We start from the raw sequence: 18,797 nt of genomic DNA on the forward strand, positions 1-18,797 counted from the left end.
GTAAAAAAATAAAAGTAAAAATTTTTTATTTCATTTTAATTCAAAAACAAGATACGATTGACATAAGATTTTAAAAAATAAAGAATATAATTGGAGTAAATAATCTGTTTAAATCTAGTTTCATAATTTTTATCCCTCATAAAATCGTGGTAATTCATTACCCAATATAACTTTTCTTTCAATTCCTTTGTTCGTAATAACGCCAATTCGAATAACACCACCACTGCTACCATCGCGAGACATTGCCAATGCCAATGCTGTAAAGATAAAATCGTGTTATATTAAATATTCAATAATCATATTATGTCAATCAAACATTGTTAAACACTTACTATTTTCAACAAGTTTAACACATTCATTTTTTGACATGTTTGGTTTATATTGTGAATCCATATAGCCATATACATAGGTTGAACCAGATCCTCCAATAGAAATTGGTTGTCTTACACACATGCCACCTATGGGTACACTATAAACTTGACCTCCTTTACGACTATCCCATCCTGCCACTAAAATTCCTGCCATTAAGGAATCTCTATAATTGTAACATAATTCACGGAATACATTTGCTGCTGTTTCCACCAAAGGTTCTATGCCTAATTCCATTCTATAAAAAATAAAGTACAAATAGTAAGATGAATTTATGATAATAATTTCTTTCTTATGATAATATTTTTTAAATTTAATTATATATAATTTTTATACATACATTTATCATAAATTTAAATAAATTCTACTTACTTGTGAAGGCTTAAATGATAAGCAACAATATCAGAAATAGCTTGAGTGTCTGCTGCAGAGCCAGAACGGCAGCAATAAATATAATCTGTGATTTTAGTTAATTTATCAGCAAAACGATTTGAAATATAAGCCCTAAAATAATTAATATTATCATTAATTATTATTATGTTATTAATATTATTAAGAAAATAATTTTAAATTATATATGTCATACCCAGTGGTAGCTCTAGAATCTGCTCCAATTACTACTCCTCCATCAAATTCACAAGCCATGATTGATGTCTAATTAATAAAATAATTTTAAAAAGCATTATTTATTTATTTAAGAAAATATTACATTATATTTTGTATTAAAATATGTAAAAATATAAAAATTTTTTTAAAGAACATAAAATTTGTGTTAAATGTGAAAAAAGAAAAAGAAAAAATTACTAAAATTACGAATGATTAATTAAAGATTATATATAAGATATGTACACATAAAAAAAATAAAATAATATTTAATTTTATTTTAAATTTTTATTAACGATACGATAAAGTTTGCATTGTCATTCTAACCTTAAAACATATTAATATCTAATGTATTAAACTTACTCCTGTACTTTGTTCAGAAGAAACCCAATCTTGAACTAAATTATCAGTAACTGAACCTATGTGAGATTGAACGAAATTATCCACCATTTGTGCCATTTTTCTAAAATTCTAATAAATAATTTCTTCACTTGACTTTTCAATGAAAAGTGATTGAAAGCTACTTTGTGACTACAGTGTGTCCATCTATAAAAATCAAAAAATGATATTCGCTTTGGAACATAATTAAAGTAATATCAAGTAAATAATTTTTAATTGTAACAAAACAATAGTTATTATAATTAATTTTTATGTAAAAAAATAAATTTTTTTATAATTTTTATATTTTAATAAATTTTTAAAACAGATATGTAAATATTAATGATTAAATAAATTTTTTTCTAAATAAAAAATTACATTGATTTATTTATATTTTAACATTAATTCACTCGTACAAATATTATACAATTAATAAAGTAAAACACGTTTCAATTTTGTCAATATGTAACTGTAACTGTACAAAATGATAATATATAAATATTATTATTTCAGAATTGTATCTTCTGAACACTGACTAGTCTAGATCAGTCAAGCATGTCATACAGCGTATTTTACATATATCTTTGTAGAACGGAAAATATTTTATTATTTCAGAATTAAAATATTTAATGTAACTTATATTTATTGTAAAATATTATTTGAAAAAAAATAATAGTACGAAAATTACGTTATCTAAGATTTACCGGGAAATTAGGAAAAAAAAGTATATACTCTTGTTGATTACATGACTCTTGCAACTTTCTCAGGTATCTACAATCTACAATTTTCTCGAAGAGTGCGTTACATTGAGTGCAACGTTCTCATGTAACACTTGACTCGTGTTATACTTGATTTATTAGTAGTGCATTTATAGTGCTTCGGGCTTCAGGTTAACAATAAGAATGACATATATCATGCAAAAGACTTGTAATAACAATCGGACAAAAAGTGTTGATTGTGATCGTGGGTAGCAGCCGGTAAAGAAATGGCAATTTCTAGTTGGATGATTTGGGGTAGGAGTCTTCGTACGAGCAGATCTCATCGAAGTATGTTGAACATTGGCTGTCAATTTCTTTATTTTAAAACTACATCGTTTTCTATTTATGTATTCTTTTTATAGGCCGTCAAGAGAGTGAAGACAGTTGCGTGCAACTCGATCTGTCAAGAGGTTAGTAACCTAACCTGTAACTTGCAACTTTGTATCTATAGTATTTTTATAACATGATTACCTCGCATAGTTCATAATTATATATGCATTTTTATTTTTAATTTATATCTTGCAAAACAATAAATGTTTCTTTTACGAAATATTTAGAATAAAGCAAAATAAAACAAAAAATATTTAATGAAAGATGTAAAATCATTTAATATTAATGACTATATGCTTTTTAATATAATAAAAAAGTTTTAATTTTATATATATATATATAGTTTTAATTTATATATATATATATATATATATATATATATATATTTATATTTCTAGTATAAATATTTTGAAAATATTTCATTCATTATATATCTAGTTAAAAATTTAATTTATTTCATAGGATTGAAAGAAAATGTGAAGGAAGTTTTAACTAACCTTTGTCAACGTGAAAATGTTCCAAGTGTAAAGAAATTAGCTTATCTTAATGCTATTGTTAAATTAATTAGTGAAAATGATTCTTCAGATTATGGATATTCCATCAGTGATATATTTTGCTGGTAAGAATTTAAAAATAATTTATTACAAATGATAAATAAATATATTATATTGTTATACATTATATAATTTAAGTTATATTGTATATATTGTTATATTATTATATATTATTTATATATTATATATTATATATATTATTTGATTTTATAGTTTACGAGTGGGACTTGTACATGAAGCAACACAAGTTCGTGCAGCTGCATTACGAGCTGTACGATATATGCTCAAAAAAGAACAAGATGTTATTGCAATTAATAAATTGCAATATCCATATTTTGTGGCTAGAAGTATGGATGTTAATTTACGAAATGAAATAGAAAGGATGCAAGCTCTTAGACTTGTTAGAAGGATTTTAGTATTAGCTCCAAAACATTTTAGTCCTATTTTAGCAAGATCTTTAATAAGCCTAACAAATGGAGGAGTTGAAGAAAAGGATGGAGCATTTAGAGCATTTTTAGCAACTCTTTGTGAATTGGGTGTTTTAAATTCAAATTTGTTAATCAGTTGTGGAGGAATTAGTGCCCTTGCAAGAGCTGCCATGACTGGACAAAGCCCTGCTATAATTGAATCTGTTGTAGGAGTTTTACTAAGATTATTAAATACTCCTGATACTAGGAATAGTGTTTCTCTTTTATGTTTTGCAGCTCCTTATTGTGAGCTTCATTCTGCAACTATAGATAGAACAAAAGAAGAACGAGACAGATTTGCAGCAAGCAAATTAGCATTATTAAGTATACTAAGATCTTATTCTGGAGTTTTACATTTTTGTCGACCTGATGATAATTCAGGATTAAAAGCTATATCAGATGTATTGTATGTTGAACAACTTGAAGTAAGAGGTGCTGTTTTAGAATTACTTTATGAGTTGTTGGATTTACCTTTACCTACTTGGACGGATGAACCTGATGTTGCCTTAGCAGCAGTAGATCCTAGCCGAACTCGTGATTCTTGGAAATTGTCAGAAGGTTTTGTTGCAGCTGAAGGAAAATATATTTTACCATCTTTATCATCACGCTGTCCAAATATTACAGAAATACATTTAGCATTATTGGTTTATGCATTATTGGAATGTGGTTTACATCGTGCTTTAGCAGAGACTATTGTTTCCACCGATACTTTTATTTCTGTACGAGCGGCGGTTCTGTTAGGCGCATTATTACATCTTGCACATTCTCTTTTACCCTCTGAAGTATGTGATCTTACTCCTCCTTTACCAAATTTATTGGAACATGCAAGTACTGGAAAACATCAAGCTTTAGCAGCTGTTGCAATTTTGGAACGAATGCATACTATGATGCGACGAAGACCAGCACCCGCAAGTTTATTTCTCGATAAAATTTTACAAGCTGGTACTTGGTTAAGACCAACATTACCAAGACGTCAACGAACATCTAGTAGACATTGGTTACGTCGAGAATCACCAACTACGCCTCTTTTAAAAGATGCTCAAGTACTCAGTTCTAAAGATGCTCTTGCCTGGAATTGGCCGGTAGTACGATCTATATTACGCTCACGTGAAGATACTTCGCGAATACTACATGATTCTGATCATAGATTATTTATGAAAAGACTTGTACGTTACTTTAAACCATGTTCCAATGGTTACAGTAGAGTGGAATTGGCAACAAATGCTAATCTAGCACGAGAAGCAACATTAGCCGGTTGCGATTTATTAAATTGTTTGCTTGAAATTCCGGAACCTGAGAGTACAAAATTATTGTTTGAATTAATTGCAGATGTTGATGAGCAAATTTCTAGTATTCGAACAGCTCAATCTGCTCATGAATGTTTGTTTTCACCTCGTCATATGTCTACTACTTGTTGTCAAAAGTATTTTTTATTTCTTGGGCAATTGAGTCATTCAGCAAAAGGAACTAGAATTCTCAAAGAATTTCAATTATTAGGAAAGCTGCAAGATTTGGCTCTAGCTACTAATCACGATTGTTACGTGAAACTTATAATATCAAGCTTAGATTATTCTAGGGATGGACCTAATAGGAAAGTATTAACTAAGATTATTACAGAAGCAACATTAGATAGTACGCGACTGTATGCTACACAGTTCCTTCGATTGATACTCAGAGCCAGAATGGCTGATGCCTATCGTTGGGCAATAACATTATTATCAGAACGGCTGTCAGATATCAATAAAACTATAGCATTAACTGCATTAGAGGCATTACATGAAGCTTGCGAGGAACCAGAATATTTAGAAGCTTTATTACAACAAGGAGGACAATCTCGTGATTGGGATAAATGGTTGGAAGAATTAGGTGATAAAGGTTACTTGTTAAAAATTCGATTATATTCTCTTCATCAAGGTTTCACAACACTTTCGTCTCCCGCGGAAGAATTGGAAAAATGGATTAGTCCAGGAGGTTTTGCAGAAAGATATGTTGGTTTAATAGAGGGAGAAATACATGATTCTTTAACTCGTCGTCAAAGAAATGAAACAGGAAGTTATCATAGAAGAACAAGTAATGTACCCATGACCCCACATAATATTTTTATTCTACCACATTTAATAGGTCAATTGGCGCAACATGATTTAGGCATGCAATTATTGTTACGTCGAAATGTAATACAACGATTTACTCGAATTGTTCAGCGATTTAGACTGGAATTTGGTAATAGAGATTCAGAATCAAATTCAAGATGTACTAAAACTAATCGTTCTGTGATTGAAGATACTGGTGTTATGTCTGAAGAATCTGGTACAGAGGAGATAGTAGAATCAAATAGATTAGAAACTATAATGGATTCCGAAACTGTAGAAAGTGTGGATATATGTTACCCACAAAAGGTTGATTCTTTGCTCGATATTCGACGAAAGACAAGTTTAGACGATTCTAGACGAACCACTCCAGAAAGAAGTTGGAGATTGGAATCTGAATCTCGAGAAGAACAAGTTTCGAATTTAAATAAAAGAATTTTGAAAGTAAAATCTGCAATATGGGCGCTTGGTCATATGGGAACTTCAACAGCAGGAGCAGAACAATTGAATCATGCCGGAATTATAGAATTATTAACTTCCATAGCAGAAACGTGTTCATATTACGTAATAAGAGCAACAGCTATGTATGCTCTTAGTCTTATTGCCACTACTCGTACAGGCGCAGATGCATTATCAACTTTTGATTGGCCTTGTGTTAGACACAGACGTGGGGATCATTGGCCAGTTGTACCTCCTACGAGCAGATATCCAGCACCAAGTCCAATTCCTATACAACGACACCATCGAAGTCTTAGCGATGGAAAACCAGAGTTACCTGAACCAGTCGCTCGTAGAACTAGAAATCGATCTGAGAGTGCAGCTACGGATCTTGAAGCTAGACGCTATGCTCTACCGTAAGGATGTTTTAGGTAATATTGTATTATTTAAAAATATATTTTATTATATGGATTTACAGAGAAAGAGGAGAGACACCTAGTCCTGTTTCAAGTATTCAAAGATTAAGCCAACAAGATGCTGAAGGATATGCGAGACTTCGTAGTCTTCAGCGTCATCGGAGACCGAGTTATTCCCAAAGTAGCTTAGAGGCAAGAGTGTTAAATATTGGTTTTTTGATTTACTAAACATTTTATATAAATTTATTTTATTTTAGATGTATAGTTTAGATGGCCGATTATCGTTACAAAGTTTATCTGAATTTGATTCATCTCGCAACTGGATTGCGGAACAAGTACTCACTCCAACACCTCCATCTCCTGAAGATAATCAGGATAATTTATTTTATATGGGTATTGCTCTTCCAAAAAGACTTATAACTATTTTTCCGGAGCCATTACAATCATCGATTCCAGCTATAACATTGGATGATGCACCTAAGTCTGATATAGAAACAACCGAAGTAGACGAAGAATCTTGTTCAGAGTGTGATGTAGATGCAGAACATTATCGTATATGTTTAGTATGTTATCATGGTAAAACTAGCAGCAAAGAATCAATTCCAGAAAAAGACTTAAAGTTACAGAGGTAATATTAATTAATTATAGTATAAAATAATATATTGTAAATAGACATTAACATTAATTTTATATCAATTATAATTTTAATAATATCTATATTATTCAAATAGGAAAATACTTAGACATGCGCAGCGATTGGCAAATCCTGTATGGTATCGTAATAGTCGACAAACCCTACTTAGATTAAGACAATTACATTCAGAAAAATTTCAGGTATACATTTATATGTATATAATATTAACATATTAAATATTATGAAATATTTAATATATCTAATTTATATATAATTTTACTATGTGTTATAGGATATTTGTTTATTTTCGGATGTAGCTGCTCGTTTAGGTAGTAATACATATAGGATGCCAGCACGACGATTTTTACAAGAATTATTTTTAGATTCTACATTTGAAGCAGTAAGTTGTAACCGAAAAATTTACATTACAATATGTAAAAGAAGTATCTAATTTTAACATTGGAATACAGCTTTATGTAGAAGCAGCTAATGTTTTAAAACTAAACGATGGCAATGATGAAAAATTCTTGCGATCTTCCATTTCCACGGCACTTGAACCCGATTCTCGTGTGCCTTCAGAAAATAAAATCAATGGAAGACTTACTTTTTCTGATATTCAAGTAGCACAATTAGATGTTGTCGCTGAAGAGACAGGAAATGATTCTTGTGTGACGCAACAATGCAATAAACCGCAAGAGCTTTTATGCAAACCAGAACGACGAAGCGACGAGAAAATAATAGCCGAAATTTTAAAGCCAGAAGAAAGGATACGTTTGTCAAAAAGTTCTGATAGATTATTAAAAGTATCAGGTACAAACACTGCCATCAGCCTTGATTAGTAATCACCAACTTTCAGACAGGTGTAAATATTTTGTATTAAAATAATTACGAAATATGAAATAAATCACACTGCCAAAATTGAATTATAATCCTATAATAATATTTCTGTGTGATGAAAATTTAAAAAAATAAATTTAATATAATCTTGTTTATCGATTAATTCTAATAGACATGATATAAAATAAATACAAGATAGATTGAACGTTTAATGGAACATTATATCTTATGAAATAGATCGTACAAAAAAACGAAGTTTTTGATTTGGTTTTTATGATTTAGAGCAGTGAATTATATTTGTAATTATATTTAATTCAAAAGTTGATAAATTCAATAAATAAGAATAATTTTTTGGATTCGTCTCTCAAGGACATAAATTTATGTAGAGAAAATATAGACAAGAAAAGTAAATAATAAGAAAAAGACAGAGATAGGTTAAAATTATTGAAATCAGCGCCATCTCCAGAGTGCCGCAAATGAAACACATGTAGAAAGGATAGAAAATATTGAGACAAGGATAGAGATAAAGTAAGAATTGACAGTTAGCGTCATCTTTTGATTATTAAAGATATCTTCCAATTTTTTCCAAAAATAGGATAAAGTAGAATGACAATTAACAATTAGCGCCATCTCTTAAATATCCTTAATACTAAAATATAGCGCTAGTATTGAATTCTTATTATTTTTTGTAAAGAAATTTCTTTGACATTCGAGAGATGGCATTAACAGTTAATTCTAGTTCTATCTCTATCCTTTTTTAATATCTTCTATCCTTTTTATATGTGTTTCATTTGCGGCACTCTGGAGATGGCGCTGATTTCAATATTTTATCCTATCTCTGTCCTTCTTTTGTTATTTACTCTCTTTGTCTATATTTATTTATTTTATTTATTACACTCAGTGTGTAATCAGACGAGAATATTAATTGAACATACTTTTATCATTGTTTTTTCAAAACGTTTCAATTTTTAATATGAAAAAATAAATATTACATTCTCGTCCATAATAATGCATATATCTTATTGTATTTTAAGATTTAATTTTATATTTCGTAATATATATAAATAATTTTTAAAAGGACATATATAATAATTTTTTACATTATTATATATTATATAAATTAATATATATATTTAGATAGTGGTTTCCATTTTTTTCTGATAGATGGCAGTAAATGTTTTTATCGTATAATGAAATTAGAACCTCAATCTTTATCAGTTTATATATAACTATCATAAGTGATGTATGTATTTTGATATACAATAACTACTTATTTAATTTTTTAAATGTAAGTTTTATATATATACAATATATATATATATATTAATCCTCAGGTCTATCAAGCATATAATGTATATAATGAATAGAATAAGAATTTCATAATAAATTTAATCAAATTTATTTGATTAATGATAATATCATATGACATTTTAATAATTTTGATATTTTTATTATTTAATTTGATAAGTAATAAATAAAATTCAAACATAAAAAATCTGAAGTTTTATATAGATCAAACATGTCTGAAAACGAAAAGATTATACTTGTAACTGGTGGAACAGGACTAGTTGGTAGAGCTATTCAAAATATTATTGAAACAAATAAAAATGAAAATGAAAAATGGATATTTGTAGGTTCTAAAGATGCAAATTTATGGTAATTTAATTATTAATTGTTATATTGGTATATTAATTACTCGGTCAAATTTAAATAAAAATGTGTGTTTTCAGTGATAAACAAAGTACAGAAAAATTATTTGAAAAATATATGCCTACACATGTTATTCATTTAGCTGCTATGGTTGGTGGTCTATTTTATAATATGTCACATAATTTGGATTTTTTGGTAAATGAATATAACTTAATTAATAATTATTGTTTTCTTGATATTAAATTAATTAAGATATATTAAGAATATAAGATGTTATAAATTTCTAGCGCAATAATATTCATATGAATGATAATATATTACAAACAGCTCATGAACATGATGTTGTCAAAGTAATATCATGTTTGTCAACTTGTATATTTCCTGATAAAACAACATATCCTATAGATGAATCTATGGTAATATTTTTTTATATTATTATTTTTTAAATCTTCATTTAATTATTATTTTTTTCATTAATGATTAATTTCTCAGGTTCACAATGGGCCACCTCATCCATCAAATTATGGTTATAGTTATGCTAAGCGTCTTATAGATATTCAAAATAGAGCCTATTATGAACAATATGGTAGAATTTATACTAGCATTATTCCATGCAATGTATTTGGTCCAAATGATAATTTTCAACCTAGTGCTAGTCATGTTATACCAGGTTTAATGCGTAGACTTTATGATTTGATAAAAGATGGTATAAAATATTTTCAATAAACTTTTCATTAAATTATCAATTATTTTATCAAGAATTTTATATATAGAATTTTATATATTCATATATATTTTTTAGGAAATACAGAAGATAAAGAATTTATTGTATTAGGTTCTGGGAAACCATTAAGACAATTTATTTATAGCTTAGATTTAGCTAAATTAATAATATGGGTTTTGAGAGAATATAATTCTGTGGAACCAATTATATTATCAGGTAATTGAAAAAATAATATGAGATATTTATGTGTATTATTTTAAATTATTATTAAATCATTTATCATCGGCACAGTTGATGAATCTCAAGAAGTTACAATTTCTCAAGTAGCTGAATCAATTGCCCAAGCTTTTAATTTCAAAGGAAAATTGATATATGATACATCTGCAGCTGATGGACAATATAAAAAAACGGCAAATAATGCAAAATTACGAAAATATTTGCCTGATTTTCAGTTTACACCATTCAATCAAGCTATTAAAGATACTGTTGATTGGTATATAGAGAATTATGATCGCGCAAGAAATTAACAGAAACTAATTAAGCTAATTCAATATTCCAATTAAGTAAATTTGGCTGTGTATAAAATAAGGAAAGAAAATCATATTGTTTCAGGCATATATTCTGTAATTTAATGTAATGTAATTTAAACAATGTTTAGAAGTTGCGAAATTATAAAAGTTTGAATATAATTTTAATTGTATTGTAAATTTTCAAAGCATAAAATATATTTTAAAATTGTAAAATAAAAAAAATTTATTCAATCAATCAAATGTTCAAAACTTTGATTTTTTTCAAAAGGAATTAATATTTTTTTTATTTAAATTTTAGCGATCGCGCATTAAATGCTATCTTCATCGAACGTTTCTAGTTCTCAAACATTTAAAAAAAGATTTAATTGAACTTTGAATTCATCAATCTTCAGCAATTTGTTTAAAACTATCATCAGATATTTACAATAGAAAATATTGATAAAAACTAAATGTAATTGAGTATTACTTAATTTATATATTTGAGACAAGAATTATAAGCCAATTTAAACTTTCTTAAAAAATAAGGCAAAAAAAAAAAAAAAATTCATTTAAGCGAAGAGATAAAAACTGAGTAATTAAATGACGAATTACTTGTGGCCGATGTTCGACAACTATCATGCAAACGACCAGTAAACGTTGGTCGACGCGACGCAGTGTTTGCCGCACAGGAGACGTCGCGACGCACGCGCGTCCGTTAACATAAATTGAGCGCCCTCAGGACCGTGGAAGGTACACGATGGCTTAAATTTGGTGCTCAGTCGCGCTCGAGGTGGCTCACCTCGACGATCGCGAAACTGTGTGTTTTTCTCGCGATCTTCTCGCATCCACGATGTAATGCTTTTTTGGCACGTGGTACAGCTTCGTCTCAGAGTTTTGTGAATAAAATGCATCCGTTCAGATTGTCGTGTTATTTCGACGATTTTTCATCGGGAAAAATAATGATAATAACGAAAAGGCACGCGTTGCGGCATCGTAGACGGTAACGCCGGCCGATCGGCTTTGCCGGGGGAAATTCTGCTTCTTCGTGTCTTTCATCCCTGCAAATAGTATCAAACGAATTATCTGTACGATTAATCGTTAACTCTTGATATTTTCAGTGGAACAAATGGATATTGTTTATAAAAACTTGTGATGGAAAAATTAAAATTGTCTTAAAGAGACTCGTAAATCTAAATTGTGAAAAAAACTTGTGTTCAGAAAAAAAGATAAAATATTGTGATATATGTGAATCGGTTTATGAATGTTTGTTACAGTTAATAATAATTGATAAATGTATCGAGGAACATCACGATTTGGTAAGATGAATTTTTAAGGAAAGAATTATAATGTGATTTATATATTAAAAAGAAATCGAAAAAAAAAAAAGAAAAAGAGTGAATTTTTGTCAATAATGCGAGGGACGTGGCTGAGCCAGAAGAATTCTAGAATTCAAAGTGTAAGTAATATGCACAGCTATTTTGCTAGAGGTAATAACTTGATTAGTATCGATTTTGCGCGCAGTTGAAGATATCAGTTAGAGATTAGGAATAATTTTTAGAAGATGAGATTTTACACTTTACGTATGTGTTTGCCGTTATATTAGATTAAATTAATGCTGAATAAACGAATTTTTATCACTTTTATCTCGAATCGATTCAATATGATTTCTTTTTCTTTTAAATTTTTTTTTTTAAACAGCAACGATTGATGTAAGTTAATCGTTGCACTTACTTTAGAATTTCTTTTTCGAAAAACAATGAATTTTTAAAATTTTGCGATTTTCTTAATAGATTTCGTTTATATCAAATAAAACTGAAATTTTTTCGAATACGATAAGAAAATTTTGTACCTTACATCAAATTTTTGAAGTTCTGGGCGTAGAATGAATGTCTTTACAAACGTTCCACTGCTTAAAACTTTTACCAATTTTCAAATAGAATTCTCGAGGATTTCAAATATCTTTCAAGACTTTGCATCCGACATATAATTTAAATTTTATTTTTCGTTTAATTCCAAAATTCAATTTAAAAAAATGACATAGCTCTATTTAAACTTTCCATGGAAAGCTTTTATTTTTCGTATTAAAAAATTGTAATATCGAGGATAATTAAATATATAGAACTCTTTATTATCACATTTCCTTCCATCCCACGGAACTGTATTCTCGTTTTGTCCTCCATTGTTGCACGATGCGTATTCTTCTCCCAAAGGAAGGTAAAATCATCCCGTGACTCACAATAGTTTCGCGAAACAATATTCTTTTAAAACGAACAGGACATTCATTAATTTTAATCTATAGTTAATGATGAAAAAAAAAAAAAAAAAGAAAAAGGAACGAAATCTAACTTAATTGAATCGCTGACCCAAATAGTTCACTCTAAGTCCAATAAGACTCGAATATTATAGACCGATCGCGTAATCTTATTTATATCTTTCTCATAATGAAGACATTTTTTTTTTTGAACTAAAATCATATAGTTTACGATCATACATATTAATCCAGAACGTTTATTAATGTATGAAAATATAATGATTGCACGAGCGTGTGCGTATGTAATCAAAGAACGCATATTTCATATTTGCATATTCAACTATCGTGTTCGTTTTCCTCTTTATTATCTAGCGAGAATGATTGCGTTTTTTCTCTCTCGCGACGCTGGAAGAAGATAATTTGCAAGTAAATCCAGACCAAGTCCCCGACGTGATTCACTTTCTTCATCAGAGGACCACTATGCGGTGTCGTGGCATCGAAGGCTCGCTCGTTCGAGGGGAACAGCGCTCGAGAGATTTCCGATAAGTTTGGTCGCGAGGAGGATGGAGAGAATCCGCGGTCTACCGGAACAGAGTTACGGAAATGCGCGCCCCGGAACGCGACGACGACCTCGACGAGGCGACTGGCGTTCGTTTCGAGTTTCAAAGAGATCCCGGAGTAAGGTTCAAGTTCGCGTCGACCGGTGATTCGAGGATAAGGCACGGTTTGATCGCGGCCCACGTTGAAAATCGCTGAAAATCGTGAAGGATCGTGACCGATTGGATGGAAGATAGGGACGACGGAACGATCGTGAAGAAGAGATGCCTGGTATCGTGGTATTCCGACGCCGATGGAGCGTCGGCAGTGACGACCTCGTCGTGCCCGGTGCTTTCCTCTTCATCCTGCATCTGATATGGTGAGTGAACAATCCGATTATTATTAATAACAAAACCCCGATCAATCACTTTGTCCCGTCATGAGCGTCGTTATTTTCACCAGTTTCAAGAATTCTCGAAGTCACGTCACGCGCGACATATATCCTTGTATTTATAAGGAATCCTTAAAATAGGACACAATTCCCGCGCCATCTATATTTTACTCGATTTTTATTAAGTTGTTATCAGTTGTGAAATTAATATTTTTTTCTCCCAAACTCGTGTAAAAACGATAATATTTTTAACGAGAATTGAATTGATTTCGTATTAAAAAAAAAAAACGACGCTTGTTAATTTTCATTTTTCAATCACGATTTTCATTAGCATTTAATCATTGTTTCGTGAACAAAATATAATATTAATTAATATATCGGCACGTTTCAATTGCACTATGGCCTAATTTTTATTTAAATTAGTATAAAAAAGTATTCTAAAATTAAAAAAGTAATAATGAAAATTAAAGATTCTTAAATATAGAGAAGAAAAATTTATGTATGCAATCAACAATTTCATTTGATATCATCTAATATAATTTAATATATTTCTTATATATGTATTTCAATTTGTTCGATAGAGAGAAATCTTCGTAGCACGTGATTTCCCTCGTTTAATTACTATCGTGATTCAATTTGTCTCCTCTCTATATGTACAAAATTGGACGATTAATTTATCGTAATTAATTAATCTTATAATGTAAGAATTTCTTGCGAAATATCTCGCAATTATTAATTATAGATTCAAATCAAAAACTGGATCACCCTATAGATTTTCAAAAAATTATTCGCGCAGAAATCTGTTATGTTTTTAATAGAGATTATTTGTAATTTATCGCGTGGTTAGAGAAAATTATTAGGCATCGATATCCCCGGACTTATTATAGCTTATGATCAAAGGGTAGTTTTCGCATCATGACACAACGGCACCGGCATACGTTTTACTTAGCTTCAGAAAATCGTTAGCAAACGTGGCAAATGACCCAGTACAGAGAGGGGCAACGATACCAAAGAAGTTGGCGTATATCCATTTCATTTTAGTCATCCCAGTAAATTCGAGGCCGTTGAATATACGTTCATGGCTGGAACGTAGTAGACTATATATCCTTTCTTTCATTCAGAGAATGTAGCCGATAAAATTTCAATTAAAACAACGTCTAGTCGTTGTTGACGTTTCCACGGTCCTTTGAACGAATCTACAATCAATTTTCTCTGTTATCTCGTGTATTGTCCCACCTGCTTGTTGTACGCGACGTTGAAAGTTTATCTTCAGGTAAAATCAGGTTGTTTCATCTCTAGGCACAGATAAAACGCGGAATTTTATTTTGTTATTTATTGTTTTATCTATTGTTTAAAGTAAAAGAATAGAAAAGAATATCGAATTGTTAAAATTGAATTCTTCGATGTTCAATATCTATTTTTTAATGTATATATCCAATACAAAGTCATATCGAAGTCAAACAATTTCGAATTTTAATGCTTGAAAGAAGATTACTACTAGAAACAATAGTATATTTATTTCATCACTATCGCAATATTTATTTTTCGAATCTTATTTTTCAATTATAAAAAAATTATTCACATAAAACATAGTTCATATTTTAAAATAATAAGAATTTATGTTATTCGAATATTTTTAATTCAAATATAAATCTATATTGTAAGTGAGATTCCCTCCAATTTTTTTTTTTGCTATATCATGAACAGCGGACCGAAGTGAAATTTCATTCCGCGTTTCAGTGATTCAATGCATTCGTGACAGTCTAGTGGTCACGTGGTTTAGTCGTTACGAAGTTCAGCAGTAGGCAGTCAGTCAGTCAAAGCGTGTATTCGCGTTACTTGCCGGTACAGGTTATGTCATCGTGTGCTTTTTGTGTACAACGAGAACAATTACTCGGACAAAGCTCAAAATTAGAGCACGTAAGATGCCGAGTCTTATTGCATTCGGCAGAAGTTGGCGAGTCGGCAGCGATGATTTGTTCTTACCGAGCGTCACTTTGGCTTTTATTCATATGTTCGAGTGAGTACAAATATATAATATACAACAATAAGATAAGTGAAAATTTATTCGAAACAAACATCAGATTGTTGCAACATCATATTTTTCAATGCATAGTTTTTGCGATCGACATATAAATTTATCTGCGCCGCCATTGGTTTTTTTCTCATCGAGTTTGATCGATGAGCGAATATCGATGCTCAACGTGAAACTACGTTCAAGTTCAATGATCGACATTTTGTGACATTTGAAATTTCAAGAGTTCAGAATAAATTGAAGAGGTAAGTGACAAACGCGTAATATTTCAATAATCGAAAACAATATAAAATCTTTTATACGTATAATATTCATATGTATTTAATAATGTAATATGCAGTAAATATTTATCGATTTTATAGTCACGTTGCTAAGTGGGGATAGGAATCAGATTTAAATTATGTTAAAATAATGCAAATGTAATGTTATGATTACTTTGATAATTGCATCGGTATTTTGAAACATTTTGAATTTAGCTATATTATATCAATGTTTTTGTTTTACAAAATACTTTAGAAGTATTATGTAAAAAGGAGAAAAGTACATATGTGTTATTTGCAAACTGAATTATGGCGGGAACATAATGTAAACGTTGTATCATTTGTGATACGAGACACAATGCTAATTTTTCCTCTTTTCTTATTTTAAATTTTCTTTAAATCTATCCATGTGGAATAGTTTTATAGAAATTAAATTAATACATATATTCTGTATGTTATATATTATTATTATATATAATTATATAATTAATTATATAATATGAATGTATTATATAATTATATGCGAATATATATAAGACATTCACTTCACCTCTCTCTAAGACATTCACTTTATTATGTTCGATCTTTCTCATTTTCTAATGATATTGATGATGATACAATATCTATGTAATAATAATATGAAAGTATGATGAATAATGTAGGCGTTATGATGTAGTATTATGTTATTATTAACAGCGTTAAGTGTTTATTAATCGAAATTTTAGATTAAATTAAAGAATTTTTTCATAACCAAGATATTCGCTGTATTGGGACAGTGTTGTTGTGGGAAACGAAAGAATTTGAAATTTGCATACCTGTTCTCAAACAACGACGTTTGTTCTCCAAATAAGATCGGGATAATTTTTCTTTGTCATTTACTATTTCCTATTTTCTCGACGAAAATTTTAGATTCTATGAGATTTGTTCGAGACGGTAAATAAATTTAACGTGAATTCTACCGCGATGTCCTGCTCGTCCAAGCTTTCTTAAAAAGCAGCAAAATGCCACGAGAAATATACATTTGTTTTTTTCTGGGTAGAATTTCCCCTTTTTCTTTTTCTTTCTTGTTTCTTTTCTTTCACGAAAACAAACTTTTTTCCTTGACTTTGTTCTTTCCCGTTTTCTTTCGTTTTAATGAAAAATTCATGAAAATTGCATGCAACTTGAGCGCACGCGTTTTGGAAGTCGATTAAATTTTAAATTCGTCGCGAAATCTCTCGGTATCATCGTTCAACGATGTAAATTCCATGAGAAAACGCGATATGATATTGAAGAGGTAACGGAGAATTTACAGTGAAAGAAGCCAATGATATTTCTTTTTCCATCTATCGATTTTCTTGAGGATGTTTTTAATAACTTCTAGATTAGATTATTTATACATTGGGGATGCAGAATATCGAACGAAATAAAATTTATGATACAGTATGTGGAAAGTATAATGTAATTCTGTGCACAGCTGGTATATACTGGAGTAAGGCTTCACCGATATCCGGCCTTATTCAACTTGTGAAGGTCTCAAGTTAAAATTCTAATACAAATAAATGACGGGATTACGATAAAGTTAATATTATTATAATAGTATTGTCAGATACATTTGTGGAAAAACTCGCGTTATATGCTGATGAAGCATTTGTTAAACAATGCAAAATTTTCCTTTACAATTTTTTTCTATTTACAAAAGTTATAATTCAACCTAGTTACTAAATATATCCTGTATAAAGAAGGAAAGATGTCAACTTGGAGATTATATTAATAATAAACGGAATTCTGATCAAATTCAAAGCGTTAATAATATTACTCAAATGTTTACAGACAAATGTTATGCTATTGATACGACGAACAAGGAAATTTAATTAGCGCGCAAATTGCCAGAAATTTTCTTCGTATCGGAATTGGCACGTTTGAAGAATGATCATCCTTTTGAAAAATATCTTTATTCAAATTTCCCGATTGCCTATTTTGCATAAGAAAAGAATATCTGAATTGTATGCAAACGGAAAAAATATCAAAAATATTCTGATATTTACAGAACTTTTTTCGGGATATTCATACACAGAAACTGTGATTTAATTTCATTTGCAAATTCGAAAGAACAATGTTTGCCAACATACGCGCGCATAATCATTTTTCCGCTCTTATAATTTAATAGAACATCGTAATTTCGTCGAAGGTGAAATATTTTACGCAATGACGCGCGTCTTCATTTCTGTATCGCTTTTCACGAATTTTCAGTTTTTCATTTTTACACGTGTATATATCTCACATGTTACATATCTCCCTATTGTTTTACTTTCCGTATACATAAAGTTTCGAAAATATATTGAGTAATATATCTATCACGAAATAAAAGAAGTCTGCATAGCGGTGCAATATATTTATAAATTTATTCGAAAAATAGACGAAGAGAGAGAGAGAGAGAGAGAGGAATGGATACGAAATATAATTTATATTTTTTTTCTCCACAATCTTGAGTAATATCACGCTGCTAATATTTAAAAAGAATTCAATTTGCCGTTCGATTGAAAACAAGGCGAGAATCATTTTCCAATTATTGCATTTTCGATTTCTC

General features: G+C 29.7%; 4 protein-coding genes across 15 annotated transcripts in view; 3 read left to right on the plus strand and 1 right to left on the minus strand.

The window, feature by feature from the left end:
- Positions 1 to 9: 9 nt before the first annotated feature.
- Prosbeta1 (proteasome beta1 subunit) lies at positions 10 to 2,505 on the minus strand. Of its 5 annotated transcripts, none has more exons than XM_086907411.1 (6): positions 2,055 to 2,505; positions 1,336 to 1,518; positions 956 to 1,023; positions 742 to 873; positions 333 to 607; positions 10 to 257 (listed from the first exon to the last, which is right to left on the minus strand). In XM_086907411.1, exons 2-6 carry the CDS (start codon positions 1,429 to 1,431, stop codon positions 130 to 132), a joined length of 699 nt encoding a protein of 232 aa, XP_086763537.1. In that variant the 5' UTR covers positions 1,432 to 1,518; positions 2,055 to 2,505; the 3' UTR covers positions 10 to 129. The 5 variants fall into 5 exon arrangements, with proteins under 5 accessions (XP_086763537.1, XP_086763538.1, XP_086763536.1 ...); XM_086907412.1 differs by having other exon boundaries at positions 2,294 to 2,410; XM_086907410.1 differs by having other exon boundaries at positions 1,729 to 2,154.
- Positions 2,255 to 7,957, plus strand: rictor (rapamycin-insensitive companion of Tor). Its single transcript, XM_003697368.4, has 9 exons — positions 2,255 to 2,396; positions 2,471 to 2,518; positions 2,901 to 3,057; positions 3,206 to 6,400; positions 6,463 to 6,592; positions 6,658 to 7,028; positions 7,132 to 7,234; positions 7,327 to 7,434; positions 7,505 to 7,957. The coding sequence occupies exons 1-9, from the start codon at positions 2,336 to 2,338 to the stop codon at positions 7,871 to 7,873; spliced, it is 4,542 nt and encodes a 1,513-aa protein (XP_003697416.1). The 5' UTR covers positions 2,255 to 2,335; the 3' UTR covers positions 7,874 to 7,957.
- A 691-nt stretch (positions 7,958 to 8,648) lies between these two features.
- Positions 8,649 to 11,010, plus strand: Gmer (GDP-L-fucose synthase-like protein). 3 transcript variants are annotated; one of them, XM_086907417.1, is made up of 7 exons: positions 8,649 to 9,114; positions 9,206 to 9,527; positions 9,602 to 9,716; positions 9,809 to 9,937; positions 10,014 to 10,227; positions 10,324 to 10,461; positions 10,537 to 11,010. In XM_086907417.1, exons 2-7 carry the CDS (start codon positions 9,391 to 9,393, stop codon positions 10,770 to 10,772), a joined length of 969 nt encoding a protein of 322 aa, XP_086763543.1. In that variant the 5' UTR covers positions 8,649 to 9,114; positions 9,206 to 9,390; the 3' UTR covers positions 10,773 to 11,010. The 3 variants fall into 3 exon arrangements, with proteins under 3 accessions (XP_086763543.1, XP_012347113.1, XP_012347114.1); XM_012491659.3 differs by having other exon boundaries at positions 8,690 to 9,159; positions 9,374 to 9,527; XM_012491660.3 differs by having other exon boundaries at positions 8,730 to 9,159; positions 9,384 to 9,527.
- A 2,666-nt stretch (positions 11,011 to 13,676) lies between these two features.
- The window catches only part of inaE (inactivation no afterpotential E), a 42,050-nt gene continuing 36,929 nt past the window's right edge, over positions 13,677 to 18,797 (plus strand). For 3 of the 6 annotated variants that reach the window (XM_086907421.1, XM_031919014.2, XM_086907420.1), the window contains exon 1: positions 13,677 to 13,921. In XM_086907421.1, the coding sequence (XP_086763547.1) occupies positions 13,827 to 13,921 (95 nt within the window). In that variant the 5' untranslated portion in view covers positions 13,677 to 13,826. Of the gene's footprint in view, positions 13,922 to 15,727; positions 15,954 to 18,797 lie in introns of those variants that run through there. The other 3 variants (XM_086907422.1, XM_086907419.1, XM_086907425.1) reach the window with 1 other exon arrangement.

Source organism: Apis florea, unplaced genomic scaffold (assembly GCF_048593485.1).
Source record: "Apis florea isolate Af1SG1 unplaced genomic scaffold, ASM4859348v1 contig_2897_pilon, whole genome shotgun sequence".
In the NCBI taxonomy this organism is placed as follows: Eukaryota; Metazoa; Arthropoda; class Insecta; order Hymenoptera; family Apidae; genus Apis; species Apis florea.